Below are 26,403 nucleotides of genomic sequence, written 5' to 3'. Positions count from 1 at the left end.
ATGTAAAGTAAAAGATGGACACATTTATATTTACATTTTTCATGTGCCAAAGTCTGTCATCGACCTAAACTCGGTAATTATGCTTTCTTTCAAATTGCATATATTTTACATTACTTGCAACTACACAGTGAGCCAATTAGCCAGTGGAAAGATTCTTTACTAACCTGCTTTTCACTTTGTTGTTTATTTTGCGTCTAACAGAGTTGCAAGCAAGGACTATTTGCAAAGAAATCCAATGCATCTCATTAACCAGCAGTATTGTAGCTGATCTCTCTGTAGCTAATGGCTAAACAATACAAAAATAATGGTGGTCTTTTAAAATTTTAAAGCCTCTGAGGCACTCTAGCTATCATTGAAGCTCAATGAAAAATGGAGCCCAAACTCCACACTCACAATGAAATGGTAACGCCAAACCTACCGCAACGTAAATAAACATCCAACAGTTCATAACTTTAATTTATTTCCCTTTTATTGCAGAAACATGGTGATGCAGCTTCATGGAAGGCGTCCTGCTCTATCTGTAGATATAAAAGGCTCCTCATAAGCTAATGAAAACATAATTTGTAGCTACTGGTGATTATCACTAATAAAAACATATTATATGCAGGCTATGTATACTATACTACATTTCTAACAAATAGATGGCCCTAAATGGTTCATAGTAGTGTTTCAAATGACAGGTTTAATTCTGTAGCTTTATAGAGCTAGAAAACTGGCTGGCCCCATTTATAGTAAATCAAATTATCACACACGATTTATCAAGTTCAATAGCTTCCTAGTGATTCTGAAGAAATATTGACTTTTCTTTAAAAAAAAGAATTCAGACAAATAGAACTCCATTGTAATTGCAGCCCCACTCAGTTTTGTTCCCAACAAGATTCCAGTCTACACATCAGTTAACAAGATTAAACATATGTGAAGATCAAACAGCATGATGTTTAACAGAGGAAGACGATTCCATTCAAACAGACGCTGTCCGATGTGGATGTTTTGTTTCTCATACCAGCATTTGTTTTAATGTATCTACTAAGGGATATATCAGTACAGTTCTGTAAAGCCCTCCAATCTTCAGGGATCCTTTTGTTTTCACAGCTGATCTCAGCAAATTAATTCATCAGCTCAGTGTGCTTAAAGACTTCAGACCACCGCATTCTTCTTTGGTCTTCCTCTACGTTTCCCTGAGCTCTTACCACTGTTCAGGCTGCTGCGCCTCTGTTTCTTTGTTTCTTCTCCTGGGTCGAAATCAGAGTCACTGCTAGGTTTTGCTTTTCTTTTTGAGCTCGGAGCGTTCTTCCTCTTTGCCGTCTCCGCCTCCACTTCTGCGGTGCCAAAGGATAAGTCACTGTCTGATTGCTTATCCTCACTTTCCTCATCGCTGGAACCTGTTTTCTTTAATTTCTGCACCTTTGATTTTGATGTTTTAGCGTTTGAAGTTTGGCGTTTCACTTCCTCTGCCAAGTTACTTTCAGCATATCTCTTAGGCCTTCCTACGGGTCTACCTGTGCGCCTCCTTTTATTTTTTGGCTTATTTGCTCCCTTTTTCTGCACCTTCTCTTCTGTTTCTTGTTCTTTGTCTAACCTGTCAAACTCGGAGTCTGTGTCTCTCTTATTCCCATTGCCTTCAGCATCACCAGTAACATTTGCCCTTATATCTACCTTTCCCTTCCTCCGCTTACATCCGGAGCTGGATGCGTGGTAACGCTGGATGTGACTCTTCAAGCTCACATTGTGATTGAAGCTTTTATCACAGTGTTGGCACTTGTAAGGCCTCTCCCCTGTGTGCAGGCGCATGTGGGATTTCAGGTGGCTTGACTGGCTGAAGCCCCGGTGGCACACCGAGCATTTGTAAGGTTTGAGTCCTGTGTGCACAACAGAGTGTCTCTGAAGATGATGCACATCCTTAAAGTCAATTTCACAAACACCGCACTTGAACACCATTGGGGCTCTGTGGTTTGCCAGGTGGGCTCTGCGTTTTTTGCTGGTGGTAAATGTTTCTGGACAGTCCGGACATTTATAAGGATCTTTCTTATCTAGGTGGGTCTGCTCATGTTTAAGCTTGTCCACCCTGGTTTTGAAGGTGACGTAACAAAATCTGCAAGGATGTTCATAGGTTTCATCATGAATTTTGCTATGCTTTTTTAACAATAGCTCGGTCACATATCTTTTGCCACAGATATTGCAGGAATAGGGTTTTATTTTGTGCTCACATGTGTGAGACTTCATAACATTGAAGAAACTTCCACACTCTGCGCAGAGCTCGTTAATTTTGAGGCCACTCACGGAATCAAAATTTTCGCCCTCGTCTTCGGTTTCATCCTCCGAGTCTTTCAGGAGCTCCTCATCCACTGAAAAATCCTCCTCAGGATTCCACTCCCCATCTGAATTGTCCTCACCTTCACCGTCCTTCTCTGCATCATCTGAGGGGTTACTTTCTTCCTCACTAAGAGTAGCATCAGACAAAATTGCACTGTTGGGGTCTTCATCTGCTGGCACCTCCTGTGAACGATACAATGACAAGAATGAAGCTATAGTATGAAGAACATGTTGCTACAGTTGAACAGCACTGAATATATAATTATAGCCAAACTATTAAAAAGGACAGCACAATCAGAGGACAAAGAATAATGTATTGTTCTGTGAGGTTTTCATGCAGGGAGAGAGGCAAGCCACAATTCGGAAGAAAATTCATCTTTCTTTGTATCATAGCTCAGTTTCTGAGGAAAGCCTGTCCATCAGACATTGAGGTGCAATATATGTTCAAAACAATGACATTTCCAGGTTCTTCTCAGTATTGAAATGATTCAGTGATGGTTTTCTAAACAGGATTTTTAATGATGTCAGATTGACAAGGAGAAAACAAATACAGGCTAAATAATGGACCGCGTTGGAACACTGATTCATCCAAAAGCCTGGATAAGTCAAAATTTTCTGCAGCTAAACAGTTCCAAAACTGAAGCCATTCTTTTCGGCACCCCTCATCAGGTCCAAACATCTTCCATAACCACCATTACCATTTCTGGATAAGACATTCCCATCTCATCGACAGTTAAAAAACCCTCACCTAATCGTCAACAACCACATCAAACATCTGTGCAAGTCTTCATTTTTCCACCTAGAATTTTTTTTTTTTTTTTTTTAAATGGCCAAACTCTGTCCCACCCTCACCCCTTCTGATACAGAGAAACTCATCCATACCTTTGTCTCCTCCAGGCTGGACTATTGCAACGCCCTGCTCATCGGGATCCTTAGCAAGAACCTGCAAAGCTCCAGTATATTCAAAACAGCGCTGCTAGGATCCTGATGAGAGCGCAGAAGCAACACCATATCACACCCATCCTCTGTTCACTCCACTGGCTCCCTATATCCTCCAGAATTCCCTCTAAAATCACTCTTCTCATTTATCAGTGCATTTATGGCAATGCTCCAGATTACTAGTGCACTGCAGTGGTTTAGGACCCATTTGTCTGGCAGAACTATGAGTGTGAGCCTCGATATCTTTGAATCCACCCCTGTTCCATTGTCCTGTGGGGTCCCGCAGGGTTCAATTTTAGGGCCTCTCCTTTTTGCCTTATACCTACTTCCTATGGGATCCATCCTCAGGAAGCAAGGCATCGCCTTCTATTGTTATGTGGATGACGCACAAATTTATGTGCCATTGAAAAAGAAAGACTGTCAATCGGTCACACCACTTCTGTCCTGTCTTGATGACATTAAAGCCTGGACGGCCTTAAATTTTCTCTGTTTCAATGAAAACTGAGGTAATGGTGTTCGGTCCCAGTGGCCCTTGTGAGTTTCCCCCTGTTGACCTGGGCCGCCTGGCTCACTATGTTAAGCCAGTGGTTTCCAATCTGTGTTTTAAAATGGACTCTCAAATGTGACCATCAAATCAGTGCCATGGTGAAGGCTAGCTTCTTTCACCTGCGTCGATTAGCCAAGGTGAAGCCCTTTTTAACACAAGAGCACTTTGAAATGGTCATCCATGCTTTTATTACCACCAGACTGGATTATTGTAATTCATTGTACCTTGGAGCCAACCAGTCTGCCCTAGCACGTCTCCAGTGTGCTCAAAATGCTGCTGCCCGTCTTTTAACCAGCACTCGAAAATATGAGCACATTACACCCGTTTTAGCTTCCCTTCATTGGCTCCCCGTGCGTTTCAGGGTTGATTTTAAGGTTCTTTTATTTGTTTTTAAAGCTTTAAATGGTCTGGCCCCTCCCTACCTCTCTAAGCTGCTCCATCCTCATGCCCCCTCACAAACCCTCAGATCAGCTGCTTCTGGAGGTTTAAGATCTAGGTGGAAGCTCAGAGGAGATGGAGCCTTCTCTGTTGCTGCTCCCAGATTATGGAATAATCTCCCTTTGCACATCAGAGAGGCTCCCTCACTTTTGGTTTTTAAAACTAAACTTAAGACCTACAGTATTTTTATTCACTGGCTTTTAACAGCTTGAGACTCTGCTCTTGTTTTATTGTGCTGCTGTTTTAATATGTGTATGTTTTATTTATTGTTTTTTTTATGTTTTAATTTATTATTTATTGCTTATTGTACAGCAATTTGTTTCAGTGGCTGCTGTTTTAAAAGCGCTTTATAAATAAAGTTGAGTTGAGTACTTTAAAGAATTCATCTGTCATTGATCATCACAAAGAAACCTCTGCACCAATAACTTGCCCCCTCCTCTGCCTGTCCAGAACCAAACTTCGGACCACGGGAGACAGAGCCTTCACCTCAGCCGCACCTCACATCTGGAACTCCCTCCCTGAGCACCTGAGAGCTCCAAAGACAGTGGATGTTTTTTAACAGAGCTTTTAATTAAATGTGCTCCTGAATGCTTCTGTTTTTATTGTTATTTTATGTTTGCTCTGTTTTTGCTACATGATTGTTTTGTTTTTATCCGTTTTATGTCTTAAACGTCACACTTTGAGATTTTGTCTAAATGACAAGTGCACTACAAAAAACAATGTACTGCTGTAGCTTGTCTAAATGTCACACAGCCTGCTGCATGATGGGAACTGATGATCACAAGAAGTTAAAAAAAAAAAAAAACTTCTCAGTGAAACATGTCTTTTATATTATCAATCAAATAAACCAACCTGTTGGATCCCCGCAGTTACTTCTGTGCCTCCTGCCGGGTTTCTATCTTCAGCTGTTGGGACGTCCGCATTGATCTGACTCTTCCACTGGTTTCTGTAGTCACACTGCAAACACCGCTGGTTCAAAATGATCAGTAAGCCACAGGTGACCTTCTCCATCTGAAGTTTACTCCCACATGACGGGCATTTGCGGACAAACAACTCGAGGAGGCAGCTTTCATTCACAAGGTACTTTCCTTTCACCTGTAGAAGTGCAGCTCTTTAAAAAAAAAAAAAAAACCCACACAGAGAACAGCCGGTCAAACAAAACCCGACTTAAAATTTTTGAACATGTAAAAGTGTAACTTACCTTTCTTCATCTGAATCTGTATTCAGTGCCTTTTGTTGTGTCTGCTCGGATCCAGAAGAGGCAGCATCTGAAACATCAGGTGAGTATAACACTGAGGCACAGGACTTACTTAATAACCTACAAAATGATCTCATATTCATATTAAGAGAAATAGTGTGATGAATAAACAGCCCTTTCATTTTAAATCTGACGCAAAATGTAAAGATGCTTACCTTGTAAAGTACATTCTGATTTTTCTGGGCAGGAAGTTGGGCTATCAGATGCTTCAAGATCATCACACTGACAAGCAGCATCTCTTTTTTCCACAGACTTCTACACAAAACCACAAAAACAAAATCCTCTTGAACACAAGCTGCACCAAACTGTATGGATGTTTCCATTCACAGTACACTAAAGTACAAGAAACACATCTACTCCAGTTTATAAGAAACATAAAACTAAAGTGCTGAAACAACAATCCTATATCATAAATCTTGAGATTAGGTGCCTCTGTCATTAGTCTGCATTATTGATAGCATCAATACATAAATATTTTGAAATGATCTTTTTTTAACCTAAATTCAATATAACTATTTTTTAACCTAAATTCAATATAACTATTTTTTAACCTAAATTCAATATAACTATTTTTTTCCCCTTCATTATTACTGCCTAATGGAAACATCATGACAGTCGTTTTTGGCTCCAGTCATCGGCCAGCTGCAGCAACAACAAGAGCAGCACAGTCACCAAGGTCTTTAAAGATTGAAAAACGTGAAACATTTTCAAACAAGGGTGGTACTGGGGCCCCATGAAGTATATGCGGCCATATTGCCTACTAGAAATAGAGTCTGTGGTTGATATTCACCAATTTTTGAAGCCTCTAACATCAGAATTTGATGTATGGCATTTTTAGTGGCAAAATAAAGGATTTGCCTTCAACTGGACCCACTGAACTGTTTAGATTTGGTGTAAACAATTAACTAAATCTCACTGTGGAAGTTAAATTTCTGGGGAAACTGAACCCTGTCCTATGTGAGATAATTTGTGAGGACAAAAGTACACAATAAAAACCCCCAAAACAAAACAAAACATGAAATTCTGAAAAGTCTGCCAAAACATTTTGCAGAACTTAGTTTTAGGTCCCAAGAAGCTAAATCTGAGACACTGCTGCAACACTGCTATCTGAAGTGACACACAATGAGCCTCCAAATAAACTGACAACTGAATGTAAGCACTGACTATGAAAATATGAGGAGGTTGTGTGCGTGCATTAACTATAAAACGTGTGAACAAAAATAAATGTGAACAGTAAAATAGTCTCGTAGACAAAGCATGCTGAAAACAAGCACTCATCGCACTGACCTCAACAGCACTAGAGGATAAAAATCTGCACAAGGACACACATTAATTTGTGAATACAAACACATACAGCTGTTCAGTCAGTCATTACATTTTCCCTATCTGTTGGGATTTCTTTCAAGTGTAAAACAGAAATGTTCTCAACTGAGTCACAAATGTCTGCTAGCAAGTTAACAGATGCAAAAACTCTATTCTTTTAGGCACCTCTTAACAAAACCTTGAGGAAAGAGCACACAGACCTATTCAGAACCAACTATCCTATCTACTTATTAATTTTACATTCTACTGTTGTAACTTTTCTGTTGATGCACAGTTTATACGCTCTTTTTTTATTTTGTGTGACACAGTTGTGCAAGTTATCTTTAGAGTGAGCCAGTTTCTATCTCAGAGTGTTACTGGGTCTGAAGTGCACCGGCATGCTATTTTTGGAGAAAATCCTTCGGAGTTCTTCAGACATTCCAGCTGGTGTAACAATGTCGTTCATCCTGTTCTTCCTTTCTTTGCCATTTGCTGTGTTTTCTTGATCGTTTTGTTTATTTTATAAAGGCCATTTCAAGCTATTTAAATTTGAATATTTTTTGGTTTCTTTGCTCCTCCAGGGCTCCAGACTAACTTTTGTACTGGTCCCCCCAACTTTCTCGCACTAGCAAATGATTTGGTCTCCCCAACCCCTTATATTATTAGCTCAGCATTGCCACAGCTGTGAATCCACTATGAATGCTGATGAATAGCCGTTTTTTGCACAACCCAGTTATGCTGCACTGGCTTTCAGTGACACAAGACTTGCTATTTGAATAATGTTTCAACCGGCAAATGCATTTTTTTGTCACCAGTCTTCTCCTCATATCGGTCAGCTACCTGGGCTAATGGAAGGGTCACCAGATCAGCTAATGATCGTTGTTCACTCAGATAATACAACCATCTGAAATTTCAACTCGCACACTCTCAAAAAAAGGTTGAATATGAAAGCCCTGTCATCTATAACAGTAAACTCTTTGAGCTGTGGACAAAACACATAATTTGAGGACATCTTCCAGGACTTTGGGAAACACTGATTGGCATTTTACAAAGCAAAAAACTAATCAAATAATTGAGAAAACAAAATGGACAGCTTAATTCCCAATGGAAATACTGGTAAGTTGCATCCCTGCTTCCAGTCTGTCTGCACTGTGCGTCTGGTGCAGTTACATAAAATAAAGATGCATGTTTCTCTGTATATTGCATTGGAAAGTAGAAGTAAAAATTCCCAGTTAAATTGACATCATGCTTTGGAAGAATTTCATTATTTAAACCTCATCCTTAAAAAAAAAACAAAAACAAAAAAAACTCATTGCTTGTGTTCTTGTACACAAGCAATGGCACTGATCTGTTGTCTATGATTTATCACTCATTCTAGTACATATTTAACAACTTTATTCATTAAAAAGCTGCTGGGATCAAGCATCCAGCTGCAGTGTGACATGTAGGATGTACTGTGTGATGCTTCCAGATGTTGCTGCAGCTGCTACAGCAGACTCACCACGTGCTGGAGCTTCTCCTGAGCTTCCTCTGGCTCAGACTTGACACACAGTGATGGGACAGAACCGGACCTCAGCTGTAAACTCTGGTCTACAAAGCAGTCATTAGTAAAATGTTCGCTACAGATGGTGATATCAGTCCAGGTGGATTCTTTCAGTCGCTGTCCGTTGACTTCCAGAACAAACTGGACCCACTCCAGTCTCTCCTCCGGGTCTTCTGGTAACTTAAACCGCTTCGCATTTCGGCGAAGCGAATCACAACCGTCGACAGAGCACATTCTGGGTTTAAGTTTGGTCCTTTTGGTTCTTCAGGAGGTCGGACGGGGTTAAATTGCACTGTTCATGCGGACTGAGAGGCTGGCTTCCACCAACAAAAACAACCACGTGCTAACAGCTGGCTAGCCGCTTTGCTAGTGGCTGTGATAGTAACGGAAGGGGCGGGGCTCTGTGTCCGGGTTCGCCTGGTTTGGTGTCAGGCGTATCCCGGCTCCACATTCAATATGTAAACTTTAACTTCGTGGTCATTACTGACAGGATACAACGGTTCAGCATTTTATCCGCTTACAGTAATTGCATTACTTCTATTATTATTATTTATCTAGTATTACCATCTAAAAAATACAAGCCCCACAGCTGGAAGTCAATGCAACGGAAATCAGCGCACCCTTCATTACTGGGATCCTAATCTTTCATTTTTAAATACTACTTATTAGCGAGGAGGGAATTTAAAAAAAAAAAAAAGCACTTTGTGACAAGTTTTTGCAATTTGGCATGATGTATGGTATGGGCATAATGTTTTCAAAAACAACTGCATACAAGTTAGGTTAGCCATCTGGTGGCCATTATGCACAAAATCCAATATGGCCGCTATCAGAAATTGAAAATCTCATATCTCAGCTCTTATTAGCACTAGATCCTTGTATAATACCACTTTTTCCATGTTCTGGAGGTCAAGCAATCCATTTTTTAACCAATTTTTTTGTCTATTTTGACATAATTTTCAAGGTTAGGCTATATTCAAGGTAATTTTCAACCAAATATAGCCATAACTCTGGTACTAAGCTGCATAGAAATAATTGGTCCCTAACCTTCATCATAAAATAACATCTTCAAATGACAACAAGAAGTGAAGAATCCAGGGTTATTTAGCAATTATTTTCATCATGAGTGACGAACATCCTTTTGATCATCCTGTACTTTCAAGGAAGGACACTGATTGGGCATTGTGTTGTTTGTGCCAAGACAAATCTAATACCAAAGATTTGTGATGTCCATATAAGAAGGAGTGTTATCACTATGCATACAAAACCCTTGAAAGTGATTTGAACAAATTTGTTGATAATGCTGCCCTTTACCACTTGGACTGAACTTAGAGTGTTTACACGATGGGTCAGGGATCGCCAATACATTGCTAAAAAGTAAAGCAAAGTATAATGGATGCCGAGGACACTTCTGCTCACATAATGTGCAACGAGCACTGGACAAGAGAACAAGGGAAAAATTGGAGAGTTTTTTTTTCAGTCCGAAAAAAAAAACAGGTCAAGTTTTAATACAAGCATTGACCGCAAAAATCTGCAATGTGTCTGCTGTGAGAAGTTCCAAGATGACAGTGATGAACAAATCTACACAGCGAGGAGTAACAACTGTGGCAAAAACCTCTACAAATGGGCTATAGATTCAAAGAACTGGGTGGTTCATGCACGACTGAACAGTGCAATCAATGCAGATCATGCCGCTGCAGGAGATGTGCATTATCACACATCCTGTTACACAAAGCTGAAGAATGATGCCCGTGCAGCCAAGTCCAAGTCACCATATGCAGACAAAAGTTCTAACATCCTCTACACATGCAATCCCTTGGTTATTGCTCAGCTTGTAGCAGTTAAAGCATTCTGCTTTTAAGCTTGCTGACATGAGGAAGCTTCATGATCGTCGTCTCGAGCAAATGGGCTCTGACTGGATCGGGGTGTATGTGCACCAAACAAGGTTCAAAGAACATCTTATAGAGAAGTTAGGACCTGATTGGTCTGAATATTCTGAGGGTTGTGACATTTACATCTCTCACAAAAAGGCAGTTGGAGCAGCTTTAGCACAGACTGCTCATCTTCTGGTGACTGAAGATGAGGTTAAAAAAATAGTTGAAGTGGGTCTCATGCTGCGCAGATACATCCTTTTGCAACAGATGCCGTTCAATGGATCATTCAATTCAAACTGTCTAAGTGAGCCAGTTGCCAAGCCTCTACTGACCCTTCTAGACATATTACTCCAAGGTTCGAGCTGTATTGAGGAGCAAATGGAAGAGGATCGAGACAGCATTAGAGCCAAGACCAGAGTCGCCTGCACAATCTCTCAGCTGATATGCAGCAAAGCAATCTAGCAAGACTCTCATTCTGTATCAGAGAAAGGAAAGAGAGACACCCTTTCCACTCTGTCGGACTGAAACTGCATGCACATGATCGCCAGAAACGCACTATTAACACATTTCATTCATTGGGCATGTCAGTGTCTTATGAACGTGTCATGGATGTCAGGAGGGGACTTGCCCTTGCTGTGTCAAGATAACCTTGAAACCCTTTATCATAGTTCTATTCGGCAAATTAATACCAAATGTTTTGCTGCATTTGGCTATAAAAGACATTGCAAGTAGCCTCTGACCTTGAAAATGACATAACAGAGTAATAAGTTCAGAAATAGATTGCTCATCCCCAAAAACATGGAAAAAGTGGTATTATACACAGATCTAGTGCAAACAGTAGCTGAGATATGACATTTTCTACTTCTGCTGGCAGCCATGCTGGATTTTGTGCATAATGGCCAATAGGGGGCTACCACTAATGTGTATGCAGTTGTTTTTGAAAACCTTATGCCTAAACCTAGCCTCATGCTAAATTGCAAAAATTTGTCACAAAGTGCACAATCTTTATAAATTTTTGGGCAATTCCCTCCCCGCTATTATGTCCACCTTCTCAGCATGGAAGATAACATTTCTGAAGCGATATTCTGCCATTCTTCAAAAGTATTTTTTAGCTTTTCTTTGCTGATGTGTTTAATCACTTAATTCACTTTAATTGTTATACCTCCGTGCCTTGAAATGTGTATATACTGTATATTGAATTTTTAATTTCACTTAGCACATTATTGATATTAAAATTAGAATCGTTTTATATACTAACCTTTACTATTAATATTACTAACCTGCCTTTCTTGTTATTTTTTACTTGTGTTGCAGAACCTTTCCCTTTAAAATATCCTACAGATATCCTGTTCTATTGAAGTCAGGTGACACGCTCTGGTCAGTTTTCACTTTTTTTCTTCTTTAGAAACTCTTTTTTGGCAGCCTTATTACATTATCATGCTGCAATATTCCATGTCTGTTTAGCTTACACTGGTGGTGCCACCTATAAATGTTGTCTCAGTATCTTTCCCACTCATGCAGCCCCATATCCTAACAGTCCTACTTCTGTGCTTCACTGTTGGGACTATGCATTTACTGTGGTCGTCCTGACCAGGTTCACACCAAAAGCAAACACATTTATCGTGCAATTCTGTGCCAAGACACAAGCAAGGTTATATTTTTAATGTTATTCACAGTCCTTCACACTTATTGCTTAGTCTACAGCTCCTGATGACTGCTGCAGCTGCTTTTCCACTGATATCTAGTAGGCCATAGGTCCTTTTCTATCATTGTGAAGCCACACAGTTTGATGCTTTTTTAAAATATCTCTGGCAATTCTTTTAGTAGTGGCCCTATGATGTGGAAATGCAGACAGACACAATCCATCGTTCCAAAACCGAGGAAGTTCTGGTGCTGATGACTCATTTTATAACCGTATCCATACAGTTAGGCTAATAAAAAAAACCACAGATGTACTCAGTATAGCTTCAATGATAAGAGCATTTACCTCTTAAATACAGTATTACTTGCTTATGGTATAATGCAGACATTGAAGCATTTAATGTGTACTCACTGGTCCAAGAAGCCTCCAGCAGATCAGTATAAATGTAGAAATAATATCTTAACACACATTAACAGGCTCACCATTTACGTTTATGTGCACTTCAATAAGCCACTTCAGCAATGCGAGTCTCCCAAAGTAGCAGTTTAATACAAAATTTCCTCTGAAGTGACAGGACTGTAATACACAGAGGAAATCTGGACTGAGTATTTTACGTCGACAGAGCATCAGATAAACTTTCAAATATATTTCTGCACAAGAAGAAGACTATGCATGACGGGAATGATGCAGCGAGAAAAAATGCTGTGGAGATATCCACGTCTGTTTTGCCATCACTTTCTTTTCGAAAACTTTTAGTTAAAAAAACCAAAAAAAAAACATCCTTTTCACTCACTATATTGAGACTGGGGCAGAGGTCAGTAAATGTGGAATAAGAAAACCTCCAAACTATCTGTATGGTCAAGCTTTTACTAGGCATCTATGATATGGCATTAGGCCAAAATGCAAGTCAAACATCTGGACAACAGGCCTGTTTGCACATAAGATACTTTGTTGTGTCACATAATGTAAACAGAAAATAAATGAAGTATACATTTTCATTTCAGGGTCTCAATGTTTCACCGTGCACAGGAATCATTAACACATGATTTTGCCACTATGACCTCCTACAGGCTTGTCTTAAATTCTGTTCATTTATCTGACAATTCATTTAAAACATTAAAGAACTGCATTACAATATTATAAACACACACAGGGGAAAATCATTTTCTTCAAAGTGCTGCATTGCTGTTTCTGCTACCTGGTTACCAAATTATACAGGCCTTTTCCAGCTCTGGTGCCTCAAAGTTGTAAAAACACAATTGAAACCATTCTGATAATTGTCCAAACTATTGCAATGGAAGTCAACTGATGGCACTAAGACATGTGGCTCTGTTATGGCCAGTAACTCTTATACTGCGTGGCCTGGTAATGGAAGGACAAGAACAGGATGTTTATTGAATCAAAACTATTACAACTAAGGACAGGACTGTGGGGGCAGCGCAAAACCAAACTACACTAATACTAAAAACCAAAAACACAGAGCTACTGAGAGGTACTCACAGAATGAGGGAAGCAAACAATCGAGGGAGCAAACAGGCTAAAATAAATCCACAAAAAAAACCACAGAGTCCAAGATCGGGGAGTCCAAACAGAGGGAGAGCAGTAAAGTCCAAATCTGATGTAGTCCAGAGGGGTTTTGTGGGAGACGGAGACCAGGTCGGCATGAGGGTTTGTCTTACAATGATCCGGCCCAGAGGGCTTAAAAGGCAGAGGAGGGGAGCAGGTGAATGGAGTTGGCTGATTAACTCCAGCTGACGCCCATGCCGCAATCAGCCGGCAGAGCCAGAGGGCGAGCAACTGGGAGGGAGAGAGAGGAGGAGAGAGAGGAGGAGAGGACGGCAGACAGAGGGAGACAGAGTGGGACCATGACACCCAGTTTAAAGAGTTAATGCTTATTTCCTCATGATTATTATTTTATATATTATGGAAGTCCAACACTGAGCTGTGTCTTTTCAAGAGTCTTCTACTGCCTGATTCTTTCTTGCTCTTCCCAGCGGCTTCCCTGAGTCACTGTCGCAGTTTTTTGGTCTTCCTTTTGATTTCCGTGCCGTGACTTTCTTACTCCACTCATCGTCGTCTTCCGTTGAGTCAAAGGTTACGTCACTTTCAGTCAGTTCTTCTTCACTATCTTCATCACTGCAGTGCGTCCTCTTTCTTGCCTTTACTTTAGTGGCCTTAGTAGATGAACCTTGCACTTCTCCTCCCTGAACCAGGTTGTCTGCTGCGTTTCTCTTAGGCCGCCCAATGGGTCTACCAGTGCTCCTCTTCTTGGGTTTATATATTCTATTCTTTTGCACCTCCTCTTCTTTATCCTGTTCCTCCTCTAAGATGTCAAGCCCACAGTCTGCGCCTTTTTTGTTTCCATTCTCCAGAGCATCATCAGTGTCGCGCACAGTTTTTTTTTTTTTGCATTTTTTCTGTCCACGTCCGGAGCTGGATGCGTGGTAACGCTGGATGTGACTCTTCAAGCTCACGTTGTGATTGAAGCATTTCTCACAGTGCTGACACTTGTAAGGCCTCTCCCCTGTGTGGAGGCGCATGTGGGATTTCAGGTGACTTGACTGGTTGAAGCCACGTTGGCACACCGAGCACTTATACGGCTTTGCTCCAGTGTGAACCGCCAAGTGTCTCCGGAGAGGAGTACGACGGTTGAATTCAATCCCACAGATGTGACATTTTAACTGCCTGGGGCCTCTGTGCTCCACCAGATGGATTCTACGCTCCTTATTCGTGGCAAATGTCTCTGAACAGTCTGGACATTTATAGGGTTTTCCTTCACTTAGGTGGGTCTGCTCATGAGTCATTTTGTCCACCTTGGTTTTGAATGTAACGTGGCAGTATTTGCACCGATGCTCATAGTTTTCATCGTGGATTCTGCTGTGTGAATGTAGCGCGATCTCAGTAACGCACCTCTTGCCACAAATATTGCAGGAATAGGGCTTTGTTTTGTGCTCACAGGTGTGAGGTTTCACAATATTGAAAAAACTTCCACACTCTGCACAGAGTTCATTCATTTTGAGGCCACTCACAGAGTCCAAATTTTCATCTTCACCTTCATCTTCGGTTTCATCCTCCGAGTCCTTCATGAGCTCCTCCTCCAGTGCAAAATCCTCCGTTGGATTCCACTCCCCATCTGAACTTTCGTCATCGTCATCATCTTCCTCTCCGTCATCTGAGGGAGCACTTTCATCGTCGCTAAAAGTGATAATCTCTGACAAAACTGCACTGCTGGGGTCTTCATCCGTTGGCACTTCCTGTGAGCGATACAGTGGCAAGAATGAAGATCTAGTATGAGTAATTTTTTTATTGTAATATGTTTCTTATGTAATATTACAGTCAGTTTACTAAAAAGGAAGTGCAAGCTCACGGACCTGCAAAATATGCTTGAGAGTCATTGGGGAAAAAATGCTCTGTACTGCTCAAAATGACCAGTTTTTTATGTTCTCCTCAGTATTAAAGGTCATTAATTCTGTTTTTATTGTGTTCTGCGGTTGTTCGAAACTTAAATGTAGAAAGTGAAAGCTGCTAAAATATGAAGATATTTATATATAGAATTCCTCAAGCCCCCATACAACTATACAGCCTCCTGGTTTTTCAAGCCAGTGAGAATTTAGCCCAAGTGCTACATATCACAATTAGTCATAGCCATCTTGCTCAAACCATTTAGGATCCTGCCCCCTCACTGCCCACTGCGTTGCCAGGTGAGCCACTCAAATAAGCACCAACCTCACAGTAAACAAGGTTTATTCACATAATTACTTTCAGAAGCAGCTTCTGTTCAGTCTAAAATGTCTCAGCCACAAGCAAAACACATCCAGTCTGCTTCAAGAGTGAACGCAGGAGTCTTCATGCACTTCCAGCATCTGAGGGACTGAAGACCCAGTGCATTATTTATAACTTTGAAGGCACAATTTACCACAACAATTAGAAACTTCTTAGCGTTAGCACATTCTGCAGCTAACGTGGCTAACGTTACCATTAGCTCTGACTGCAAATCCACTGGTCAGAGCTCTGTGGAAACTGTAAAACTGGTTGAAAACCAACAAACAAAGACCGGCTGAATTACTTTGCTTTTCTGTCTGTTGTGCGCCAGGTAAATATAAGCTCAGCCAGTGTTTACCTCGGTTTGCTTCTCTCCTGCTCTCTGTGCTCCAATACACTGCATTTTGCTACAGCTAATTTTCTAAAAAAAAAAAAAAAAGTACCCATTAACATGTTTTTTTCGGTTGGTGTTGTCAGACAAAAGAACAGCTCTGACATAGCAACTGAAACACAACCCATTAAGACTACATACGCGTAAGGCAGATATGGTTTTTTCCCTATTCTACTTTGTATTTCTTGTCTTGGTTCTTACTATGCTTCATTTAGATAGATAGATAGATTCTTTTACATTTGCAATCAGATAAATTAGCTGTAATCTTCAGATAGAGTGCAGTATGTCTGTCTACTCTTTTACCTCTGAATTTACTTCTCTGCCTCCTGCCGGGTTTCTGTCTTCAGCTGTTGGGACGTCCGCATTGATCTGACTTTTCCACTGGTTTCTGTAGTCACAGTTAAAACATCGCTGGTTCAAAATGATCAGTAAGCCGTAGGTGACCTTCTCCATCTGAAGTTTACTCCCACACGACGGGCATTTGCGGACAAACAACTCGAGGAGGCAGCTTTCGTTCACAAGGTACTTTCCTTTCACCTGTAGAAGTGCAGCTCTAAAAAACACACAAAAAATGAAATGTCAAACACAGCAACATATTAAGCCTGATATGTATCAAAATATGTTGAAACAGTTTCATTTACCTTTCCTTGTTTAAATCTCTGCTCAGAACTTTCTGTTGGATCTGGCCGGATCCAGAGAAGACCCTATCTGAAACATCAGGTGAATATTACACTGAGAAAACACTTGACACAGGATAAAATACAAAACAGTTCCATATTCACAAAAGAAATGGTGTGACAAAAAATATTTCAATGTTGCAGAGCGTGAATAGATTCTTACCAGTGTTTTCGGGGCAGAAAGGTTTACTATCAGATGTTTCAAGATCATCAGGAGCATCTGTGTTTTCCACAGAATCCTACACAAAAACAAAAGCTTGTAGTTAATCGCAAACCACAACAATACACAAAAAAATATTTGCATGTTCAAATCCACAGCTAAAAGCACTGAAGGACCATGAATACATACACTCCAGTTTATCAGGAACATGCTCAGTGCCAATTCTGGAAATTACATTGGGTGGTGCCTTTGATTGTATTGTCCTATATCATCATGTGTTATCATTATTTGATCAAACCTTAAAACAGCGAATCTAGGCAAAAAAAAAATACTGCTGTTTAAAATTAAATACAGTTTAACAGCACCACTAAACTACACTTTCCAATGAGGAATTTACTACAGGACGGCATTAGGTATTTAGGTTAATCAGACTAAATAAATAGAAATCAACTCAACAGAATTATACCACAACAGTATGTGAACAAGTGATGTTAAGATTTGACTTTCAATACGTCTAAGATTTGTCATTTTTATTTATATGAAATAACGATGCATGGAATAAAATGTGGTTTTAATACGTCATTTTGTCATAGACTATTATGTTTCAAAGAAGGTACTAAAAATACCTCTAATGTGTATGTGCTTCATTAATTTTTCACCATCATTTTTTAAAAATATGCCATTGTTTCCAGCAGAACCATGCAAAAACTGTTTATACAGTTTTAATTGAGGTCACTGTCTGTCTTTATGATTGATAACTTATTATTAGATAACAGTCACAGAAGCAACTTTATTGATGAAAGCTGTGTGCTGTCTGTCATCAATCTAAGACTGAAGTGTAAGCATCCAGCTGTGACATGTAGGATGTACTGTGTGATGCTTCCAGATGTTGCTGCAGCAGCTGCCACAGCAGACTCACCACATGCTGGAGCTTCTCCTGAGCTTCCTCTGGCTCTGACTTGACACACAGTGATGGGACAGAACCGGACCTCAGCTGTAAACTCTGGTCTACAAAGCAGTCATTCGTAAAATGTTCGCTACAGATGGTGATATCAGTCCAGGAGGATTCTTTCAGTCGCTGTCCGTTGACTTCCAGAACAAACTGGACCCACTCCAGTCTCTCCTCCGGGTCTTCTGGTAACTTAAACCGTTTCGCATTTCTACGAAACGAATCACAACCGACAACAGAGCACATTCTGGGTTTAAACTATGATCATCTGGGTCTTAAAGAGGTCAGGCGGTGTTAAATTTTGATCTTCATGAGAACTGACACGAGCCTTCAGGAACACAACAACAACAACAAACACAAACACAACAGCTAGTCATAGATGCAGCTAGCTAGTTTCTTCTTCTACGGTTAGCAAACATCAAACAAATGCACTTACCGCCACCTAGCGGTCAAAGTGTCTAATATTTACAAAATTTGGTAGAAACTCATCAAATTTTTTGTTTTAAATACAGAACAATGTGATTTGATAACGCTCCTTTTTCTGAGCTCTTTTCAGAATTATATCAGATTTTACTTTTCATCCTCAGATGCCTTCTGTCTCCCTTGTATTTCCATTTTCTAGTATCACATTTTGGTAATTCTTCTTCCAAGCAGCTGTCACATCTGTCTGTGTTAGATTTTATTTTTTCAATAGTTTACTGTTTAATTTAATTGTGTTCAACTATGTGTCTTGATATTCTTGTTTCATCTCTTCTGCTCCTTCCAGCACACCTCATTTCTCCTACTTTTCTTTGAACTCTACAAAGCCACTATCCTTTGCTCTCTCCCTAAGGTGAAGACCTTACAATATTAGACATAGATATGTAACTGGATTCTCTTTGAGCAGGTCTTTGGCAACGTTCTAAAACAAAATTCATCAGATCATTACATTTAGCTTGATGTAGGGGAGCAAGGGTAATGTGGTCATATTTGAGACCTCTCACACTGCCAGTAGACTCAATATGAAGTACGTCACCTACAGTGTACTAAGTGGTATAATAAAGAGACGCAGGTAAGGATGCAGTAATTGTGTACTGATACGCAAGTCCAACAAGACTTTAGCAGATTGATATAAACCTGGAAAATTTCCACTTTACCACAAAATAAATGGTTCACAATATCGCAAGTCTGTCTTAAAATAGATGTGAATTTAACTTGCAACATTATGTCTTACCAGAATCAGTGGCACTCCTCTATTCTTTAAGAAATATAAAACATAAAATCCCTCTTCACTCACTACACTGAGGTTGAGGCAGATATCTATGAATGTGGACAAACAAAAACCCAAAGCTGTGTATCATGTATGACATGGCACTGTGTGAAAGTCAAACATGTGAACAATATTTCTTTTTTCACACAGGACACTTTGAAATGTCACATCAGGAATAGCAGTAGTTTAAACAGAAGATACATTAGGAAGTTAATTTAGTTTCAGGGTCTCGCTGTCACAGTTTACTGAGTATGCAATTCTAATTCAATACACTTATCAAATGTAGTCCATATCCCATTACACTCTGTTAACTGTCCATTCTGTGTGCATGCTGAAAGAGAGTCCAGTGTTTATACACCACCTCACAGTAAGAGCTACAGGGATAGTAAATCTGGCACATGATAACACATAAACATCTGCTGAAATAGGAACAATCTTTCACCAGAAACTCCACCTTTAAATAGAGCAGAGTCACTGTTAATGCTGAGAGTAACACGCAGTTTTCCCACTACAAAATCATACAGACTTGTCTTGACATTAGCTTCTTATTTATCTGCACAAACAAACAATTTGTTACAATTACTCCACCAAGGAACGCGGCAGAATTATGTGACGATTGCGGTTGGTTTGTCTGTATGTCTGTTCACAATATTACTTAAAAATGGACTAATGGATTTGGATGAAATTTTCAGAGGTCAGAAATGACACAAGGACCAATTGATTAGATTAGGACAGTGATGTGGATTATAGTCTGAATCCACGGATGTGTTAAGGATTTCCGTATCATTGCGAGACAGCGGCATGGCGTCACTGTAACTATGACAACAAGTGAACACTGCCTGCTGACGATCACATGATTGTGATCCTACTACAGATCCACCACTGCGGACTTATCCCTCAGAAATCATATATGACAGAGCAGCCTTGGCGGAGTACTGTGCTCTCTGAGTGCTTTTCATGTTGACATTATAGAATTGCATTACAACATTATAACCACCTACAGGGGAAACCTCAGTTTCCTCAATCAAACCGCTGTATTCCTTCTTCAGTTATGAGCTTCTTGCGCAACTGAAGTTGCTTTTCAGGCTCTGTTTGCTCAAAGTTGTTGAAATGCATCGTCAACCCTCTGATAACTGTAAATAGGGCTGGGACTGACACTTTTTTGTGTACAACATAATTCCATGTGTATTCTTTTATAGTTTGGATGTCTTCAGTATTAATCTACAATTATTACAATGAGGTATTTTAATTAAGGCCAGGAGAAAATAAGGTTTGATTGATATTTATCAACCTTACTTTGAATTTAACCACTTCAGCCTATTTATCAAGGTAAGCAGGTAATAATTTTAACATTAACAGAACAACAGCTTAAAAAAACACATACAAATAAATTTAGACATTAAAATAAATAACAATGAATAAACTATCTTACATTCATACATGTAAAACAAAAAAATGGAAGTAAATCGGTGACGATAGACTCAGCTGGCAGATCTTGGAAGCCATCACGGCAGAACAGAGCAGAGGGCAAATAGGACTTCACTGTCTTCACTGAGGGAGTTCACTTGAAGTTTGTTTATGAAACTTTACATTTTCATGATGTTTTCTTTGTGGAGCTCTGCCCATAATGATTTCTACTGAGTAATTTTCTTCTTGTATAGATGAAAAGTCTATCACCAGAATGAAAGATTATTGCCTTATCGCCTAATTGTACACACTAACCCAACAGAGGACAAACTGTGGTACAAGAGAACTGATGGCACTAATATGAGAGCACTTCTCATCCTCTTCTACAGCTTTCTTATGGCAGAAAACAGGCACTTGAAATTTTGCCAGTTTAGTTTACTTTTACCCACTTCTGACCAGTTAACTGGATTAAAATGGTGAAATAGAGTCTTAACAGTAATAAACAATGAAATCTGAAGATATCCCAGTTTACATTGAGCCCTTCATGTTTAATAGTTCATGTATAATTGTCTCTTCAACTCAATAATGTTTTTTAGGTCCGTGTCTTTCTAAAAGTCTTCAACCGACGCTTCCTTGAGTCACAGTCAGAGTTTTTTGGTCTTCCTTTTGATTTGCGTGGGGCGACTTTCTCACTCCTCTCCTCCTCCTCCACAGTTACGTCACGATCTTCGTCGCTGCAGCGTGCTCTCCTCCGTGCTTTTACTTTGGCGGTCTTCTTATTTGAACCTTGCATTTCTCCTGCCGTATTTCTCTTAGGCCGTCCTATGGGTCTACCAGTGCTCCTCTTTTTTGGCACATGTACCCTCTCCTTCTCTACCTCCTTTTCTTTAGTCTGCTCTTTCTCCCCATCACTCACAGTTTTGTTTACTTGACATTTATTCTGCACACATCCAGAGCTGGATGTGTGGTAACGCTGGATGTGACTCTTCAAGCTCACGTTGTGATTGAAGCGTTTCTCACAGTGCTGACACTTGTAAGGCCTCTCCCCCGTGTGCAGGCGCATGTGGGATTTCAGGTGACTCGACTGGTTGAAGCCACGTTGGCACACCGAGCACTTAAACGGCTTTGCTCCAGTGTGAACCGCCAAGTGTCTCCGGAGAGGAGTAGGGCGGCTGAATTCAATCCCACAGATGTGACACTTTAGCTGCCTGGGGCCTCTGTGATCTACCAGGTGAAGTGTTCGCTCCTTATTAGAGGCAAACGTCTCAGAACAGTCTGGGCATTTATAGGGTTTTCCTTCAGTTTGGTGGGTCTGCTCATGAGTCATTTTAGCCACCTTGGTTTTGAATACAACATGACAATATTTGCACCGATGCTCATAGTTTTCATCGTGGATTCTGCTGTGAGAATTTAGAGCGATCTCACTGACACACCTTTTGCCACAAATATAGCAAGAATAGGGCTTTATCTTGTGCTCACAGGTGTGTGACTTTCTTTTACTAAAAAACTTTCCACAATCCGTGCAGAGCTGACTGTGTTGGGGGAAGAGAGACGGATAATCACCTTCATATTCACTTTCACTGTCCTCCTCAGAATCACTCTGAACCTCGTTTGGCTGCGTCACTGGCTTCCAGTTCTCATCTGAGTCCGTGCCACCTTCATCACTGGACTCCTCTGCTTCGTCTGCTGGCTCACTCTGCTTGTCAGTGACTTCAACTGACTCAGAGACACGAGTGATGCTGCTGTGATCATCATCCACTGACACCGTCTGTGAAAAATACAGTGACAATAGGAAAAATGTAACAAGATTTGATCTAATTTTTTGTACTAATTTAAATGTGTTTTTAGTAAGAGCGAGGAAAAAATGCTTAAAGCAGAAACACGTACAAGGCTGCAAAAGATATGCACCAATCAGGCATAACATAATGACCACCTTCCTAATATTGCGGTGGTCCCTTTTATGCTGCTAAAACTCCTCTGACCCAGTGGGGCATGGAGACAGGAGCTCTGGGGATGTACTGTGGCATCAGGATGGTGGCAGTGAATTCTGTGGGTCCTGTGGGCTGCAGGGTGGGACCTACCTAGATCAGGTTTATCCTGGTATATCCCACAAATGCTCAATAAGATTTGGAACTGGGCAGTGTGGAACACCTTCGCTCTGTTGTGTTCCTCAGGCCACTCCTGAGCAGTTTTTGTAGTGTGTCGGGGTGCATTGTCCTGCTGAGGGTGGAAACTGGCATCAAGGACTGTTGGTACCATGGGGGACGGAGTGTTCCTTGACCTGCAATGTTTCGGTGGGCGGTACATGCCAAACACCCACATAAATGTCAGGACTCAAGGTTTCCCAGCAGAACGTTGCATGATAAGATGATCGATGTCATTCACTTCACCTGTCAGTGGTCATAATGTTGTGGCTGATGGGTGTATATTTATACAGACAAAACACTAGACATTACAAATAGCTGATGACTTATTGCAAAGCTTTGTTGGACGCATAATACAAGCAAATGACACCTTTAGAGGCGGCATTGCTCAGTGGGTAGAGTGGCCGTCTTGCAATCGGAGGGTTGCCGGTTCGATCCTCGCCCCGTCATGCTCATGTCGAGGTGTCCCTGAGCAAGACACTGAACCCCTAATTGCTCCTGATGGGTCGTGGTTAGGGCCTTGCATGGCAGCTTCCGCCATCAGTGTGTGAATGGGTGAATGTGACGTATCAAAGCGCTTTGGGTACCTTGCAGGTATAGTAAAGCGCTATATAAATACAGACCATTTACATGCAGATACGGTGCAGTATTTCTGACTACTGATGCTCTACCTCTGATTTGACTCCTGTCCCTCCTGGCAGGGGTTTCTCTTCAGCTGCAGGGACGCTGGCATTGACTAAACTTTTCCACTGGTTTCTGTAGTCACAGCTCAGGCACTGCTGGTTCAAGACGACGACGACCCCGTGGGCAGCCTTCTCCACATTTACTTTAGAACCGCAGAAAGGGCACTTGCTGTTGAACAGCTGCAGGAGTTGGTTTTCATTCACAACATACTTCCCTTTCATCTGAAGAAGAGCAGCTCTGAAAAACAACATGTAAAAAAATGCTAAACGTACAGACACGGGTTTAAAACACAGAACCTAGCACACAAAGCATAACGGTATATATCAGTGTAACTTACTTTTCCTGGATCATATCAATGTTCACAACTTTCTGTAGCAAGGATCCATAATCAGAGAAAGAATCAGAGGTGTCACCTGGCACTGGGCTTTCTGGGGCAGCTGCACATTTATAACAAGTCACATGAAAAGAAAATGTTGCAGTATATACAGACTTAATCTTTATTTAAACATACCAATGTAAAGATTCTTACTCATACAAATGGAAGACTTTTCTGAAGCAGACGCCGGACTGTCACATGCTCTGAGTTGATCATCCTGAGGAAAAACTTGTGTGGTTTCCACAGACTCCTACACAAAGCAGGAAAATATTTAAAGCTTGACGTTTTAAATAAAATTTACATATAATATTGCAAAAGTTTTGTATGGCTTAAGTTCCAGTTGATGGTACATCATATTAGCTTAGTGCATGCACCAGCTAATCAAACTGTGTACTAGTATGGAATCTTTACTTAAGCATTGTAATTAAGTACAAATTTGACATAATTGTACGTTATTTAAGCATTTCAATGTACTTCTTACTCCACTATTTTTGTCTGACAGCTTTTCTCAGTTTATTTCCAAACTACATTTTTTCATATCCTTCCTTTTCATTGAACAGCACATATCTTGATATGTGTTGATTTGAAATGCTTGTCATAAACTGCAGGATTAGGTGTTCTTATGTGGGGTGAGAAAATTGTGTGTACAAACAGTGCATATGCAGAACAACAGCAGACTGTGAGGAGATTGTTGCTGAATTTGACAAAAAGTACATTGGATTACAATCACACATTCCTTCTTTTAGCTAAATAAACTATTTTAAAACATTTTTGGATCATCTCGAAAGTATACCGTCATAGAGATAACAACAGGACTGTTTTATGAGCTCATTAAAGCAGAGTATGAGGTGTGAGGTTCTCGTTCTCTCTCACACACACACACCATAAACATCTACATCAATAAAATACAACATAAACATTAGTGCAGAGATCATATTTGTTGCATCTTAAAAATTTGGAGAAAACATTTAATTGTGATTTCCTGGCATGATTTGAAAGCAAAGTTTCAGTTTGACCCTCTCTGTGCAACAGATGAGATATCATCTAAAGTGTGACTGTCACAAGGAGGATTGTATGAAAACCACTGTATAAACCATCGTCACTGCAGGGTAGACCTTTGGTCAGAAGTACCGTCTGATGATCTCATAAACTGCAGCATTTGCTACCACTTGCTAATTGCATATCTTCAAGTTGTTGTCAGTTTGTTGAGCCCAAATACAAATCCAGAAACACAATATAAAAAGGCTTATTTCACATTATATTAAATAATTATATCATATATTATTTATTGAAACTCACAGCAACCTTTTTTTTGCAAAATGTGTACTTATACATACTTATGCTTTAAAAAACATTGAATAAAGGACTTTAATTTTTAGTAGAGTATTATTATAGTGTTGCACTTTTACTGAAGTAACCACAAACCATGTAATAACATCATGCACCTGTGATTCCAAGCAGCATTTCAGCTGAGGTAATGAAAATATGCCTCATGTACTCTACGTGTTCTAAACAGTCCTCCTTTAATGGCTATTGTGTGTTTCTGAAGGGATCACTTATTTAAACATGTAAACAAAATCAACACCTGACATCCCTGCGTAGTTCTCAAAGAAAAATGCACGTCAAATTAAAATATATAAAGAAATAAACAGCTAACCACTCAGTTTATACCAGTCTTTAACAGTTTACCTGACAGTGATGTTAATAGTGTGGTTCTGATCTGTATCTGTGTGCTGTTATGCAGTAGAAGCTGCAGCTTTCAGCTACATGTTTCTGTCTCACCTGAGCTTCCTCTGGCTCTGACCTGGCACACAGTGATGGGACAGAACCGGACCTCAGCTGTAAACTCTGATCTACGAAGCAGTCATTAGTAAAATGTTCGCTACAGATGGTGATATCAGTCCAGGAGGATTCTTTCAGTCGCTGTCCGTTGACTTCCAGAACAAATTGGACCCACTCCAGTCTCTCCTCCGGGTCTTCTGGTAACTTAAACCGCTTCGCGTTTCTACGAAACGAATCACAACCGACAACAGAGCACATTCTGGGTTTAAGTTCTGACCGTCTGTGTGCTGAATAAGCTAAATAAATAGTAACAAGGTGAGAAGAAAGGGGTCAAATCATCTCCATTACCAGCAGCCTTTAGCTAACAGAAGCCATATCTGCTGTTGCGGCAGTGACAGCGGCTGGAGGGGCGGGGCTTCACGGCGGAGGGCGAATGGTTTGGTGTCAGGCGTACACCGACTGGGGACGAACTACTAATACACTCACGTTAGGGTTTTTCTTTTGGTTTGTCAACGGTTCACATTTAAAAAAGAAACGTTTTGTATTAATCCATCTGTATCTTTAGGATTTATCGATCTATTAAGTTTCTTTCTCCTCAAATATAATTACACTTAAATAAAAAATAATGATAAATGCAGTTGTATTTAACATACACAGTCACATGTAAAATCACCTGGGCACTCATGTTTCCCATACATTGACATTTATATTCTACTTCCTCTTGTAGAACATAAAGGTAAACTGTGCTTTTGTTTTCTATGCCCCGTCCTATGTTTAAAAAAACAGATCAGAATTAGAGGCAAAACTATTTCAGCGATGGATTTCAAAATCCTCAGTCAGATACCATCACAGGACAGCAAGAATAAAATAAGATTTTTTAAAAATATATATCTGTAGGAATTTACCCAATTTAAGCTTTAGTCATTATAATTTCCCATATAAAGAATTTATCACAATAATTATTCTGGA

At 40.2% G+C, this 26,403-nt stretch overlaps 2 protein-coding genes across 6 annotated transcripts; both read right to left on the bottom strand.

Moving 5' to 3' along the window:
- Positions 1-443: 443 nt before the first annotated feature.
- LOC110958435 (zinc finger and SCAN domain-containing protein 2-like) lies at positions 444-18,223 on the bottom strand. 4 transcript variants are annotated; one of them, XM_022204975.2, is made up of 6 exons: positions 17,763-18,215; positions 16,847-16,922; positions 16,648-16,714; positions 16,310-16,559; positions 15,974-16,036; positions 12,376-15,107 (listed from the first exon to the last, which is right to left on the bottom strand). In XM_022204975.2, exons 1-6 carry the CDS (start codon positions 18,036-18,038, stop codon positions 13,806-13,808), a joined length of 2,034 nt encoding a protein of 677 aa, XP_022060667.2. In that variant the 5' UTR covers positions 18,039-18,215; the 3' UTR covers positions 12,376-13,805. The 4 variants fall into 4 exon arrangements, with proteins under 4 accessions (XP_051809914.1, XP_022060662.2, XP_022060667.2 ...); XM_051953954.1 differs by lacking the exons at positions 12,376-15,107; positions 15,974-16,036; positions 16,310-16,559 and adding exons at positions 444-2,496; positions 5,090-5,348 and having other exon boundaries at positions 17,763-18,223; XM_022204970.2 differs by lacking the exons at positions 12,376-15,107; positions 15,974-16,036; positions 16,310-16,559; ... (1 more) ...; positions 16,847-16,922; positions 17,763-18,215 and adding exons at positions 444-2,496; positions 5,090-5,348; positions 5,439-5,505; positions 5,651-5,750; positions 8,299-8,879.
- A 927-nt stretch (positions 18,224-19,150) lies between these two features.
- Positions 19,151-26,319, bottom strand: LOC127530186 (zinc finger protein 485-like). Of its 2 annotated transcripts, none has more exons than XM_022204969.2 (5): positions 25,435-26,319; positions 23,806-23,902; positions 23,614-23,713; positions 23,264-23,513; positions 19,151-22,216 (listed from the first exon to the last, which is right to left on the bottom strand). In XM_022204969.2, the coding sequence occupies exons 1-5, from the start codon at positions 25,690-25,692 to the stop codon at positions 21,041-21,043; spliced, it is 1,881 nt and encodes a 626-aa protein (XP_022060661.2). In that variant the 5' UTR covers positions 25,693-26,319; the 3' UTR covers positions 19,151-21,040. The 2 variants fall into 2 exon arrangements, with proteins under 2 accessions (XP_022060661.2, XP_051809916.1); XM_051953956.1 differs by having other exon boundaries at positions 23,812-23,902.
- Between the last annotated feature and the right edge of the window lie 84 nt (positions 26,320-26,403).

This window comes from Acanthochromis polyacanthus, chromosome 9 (assembly GCF_021347895.1).
Source record: "Acanthochromis polyacanthus isolate Apoly-LR-REF ecotype Palm Island chromosome 9, KAUST_Apoly_ChrSc, whole genome shotgun sequence".
In the NCBI taxonomy this organism is placed as follows: domain Eukaryota; kingdom Metazoa; phylum Chordata; class Actinopteri; family Pomacentridae; genus Acanthochromis; species Acanthochromis polyacanthus.
Note: the sequence above shows the minus strand (reverse complement) of the source record. Positions and strands in the feature narration are given on the sequence as shown.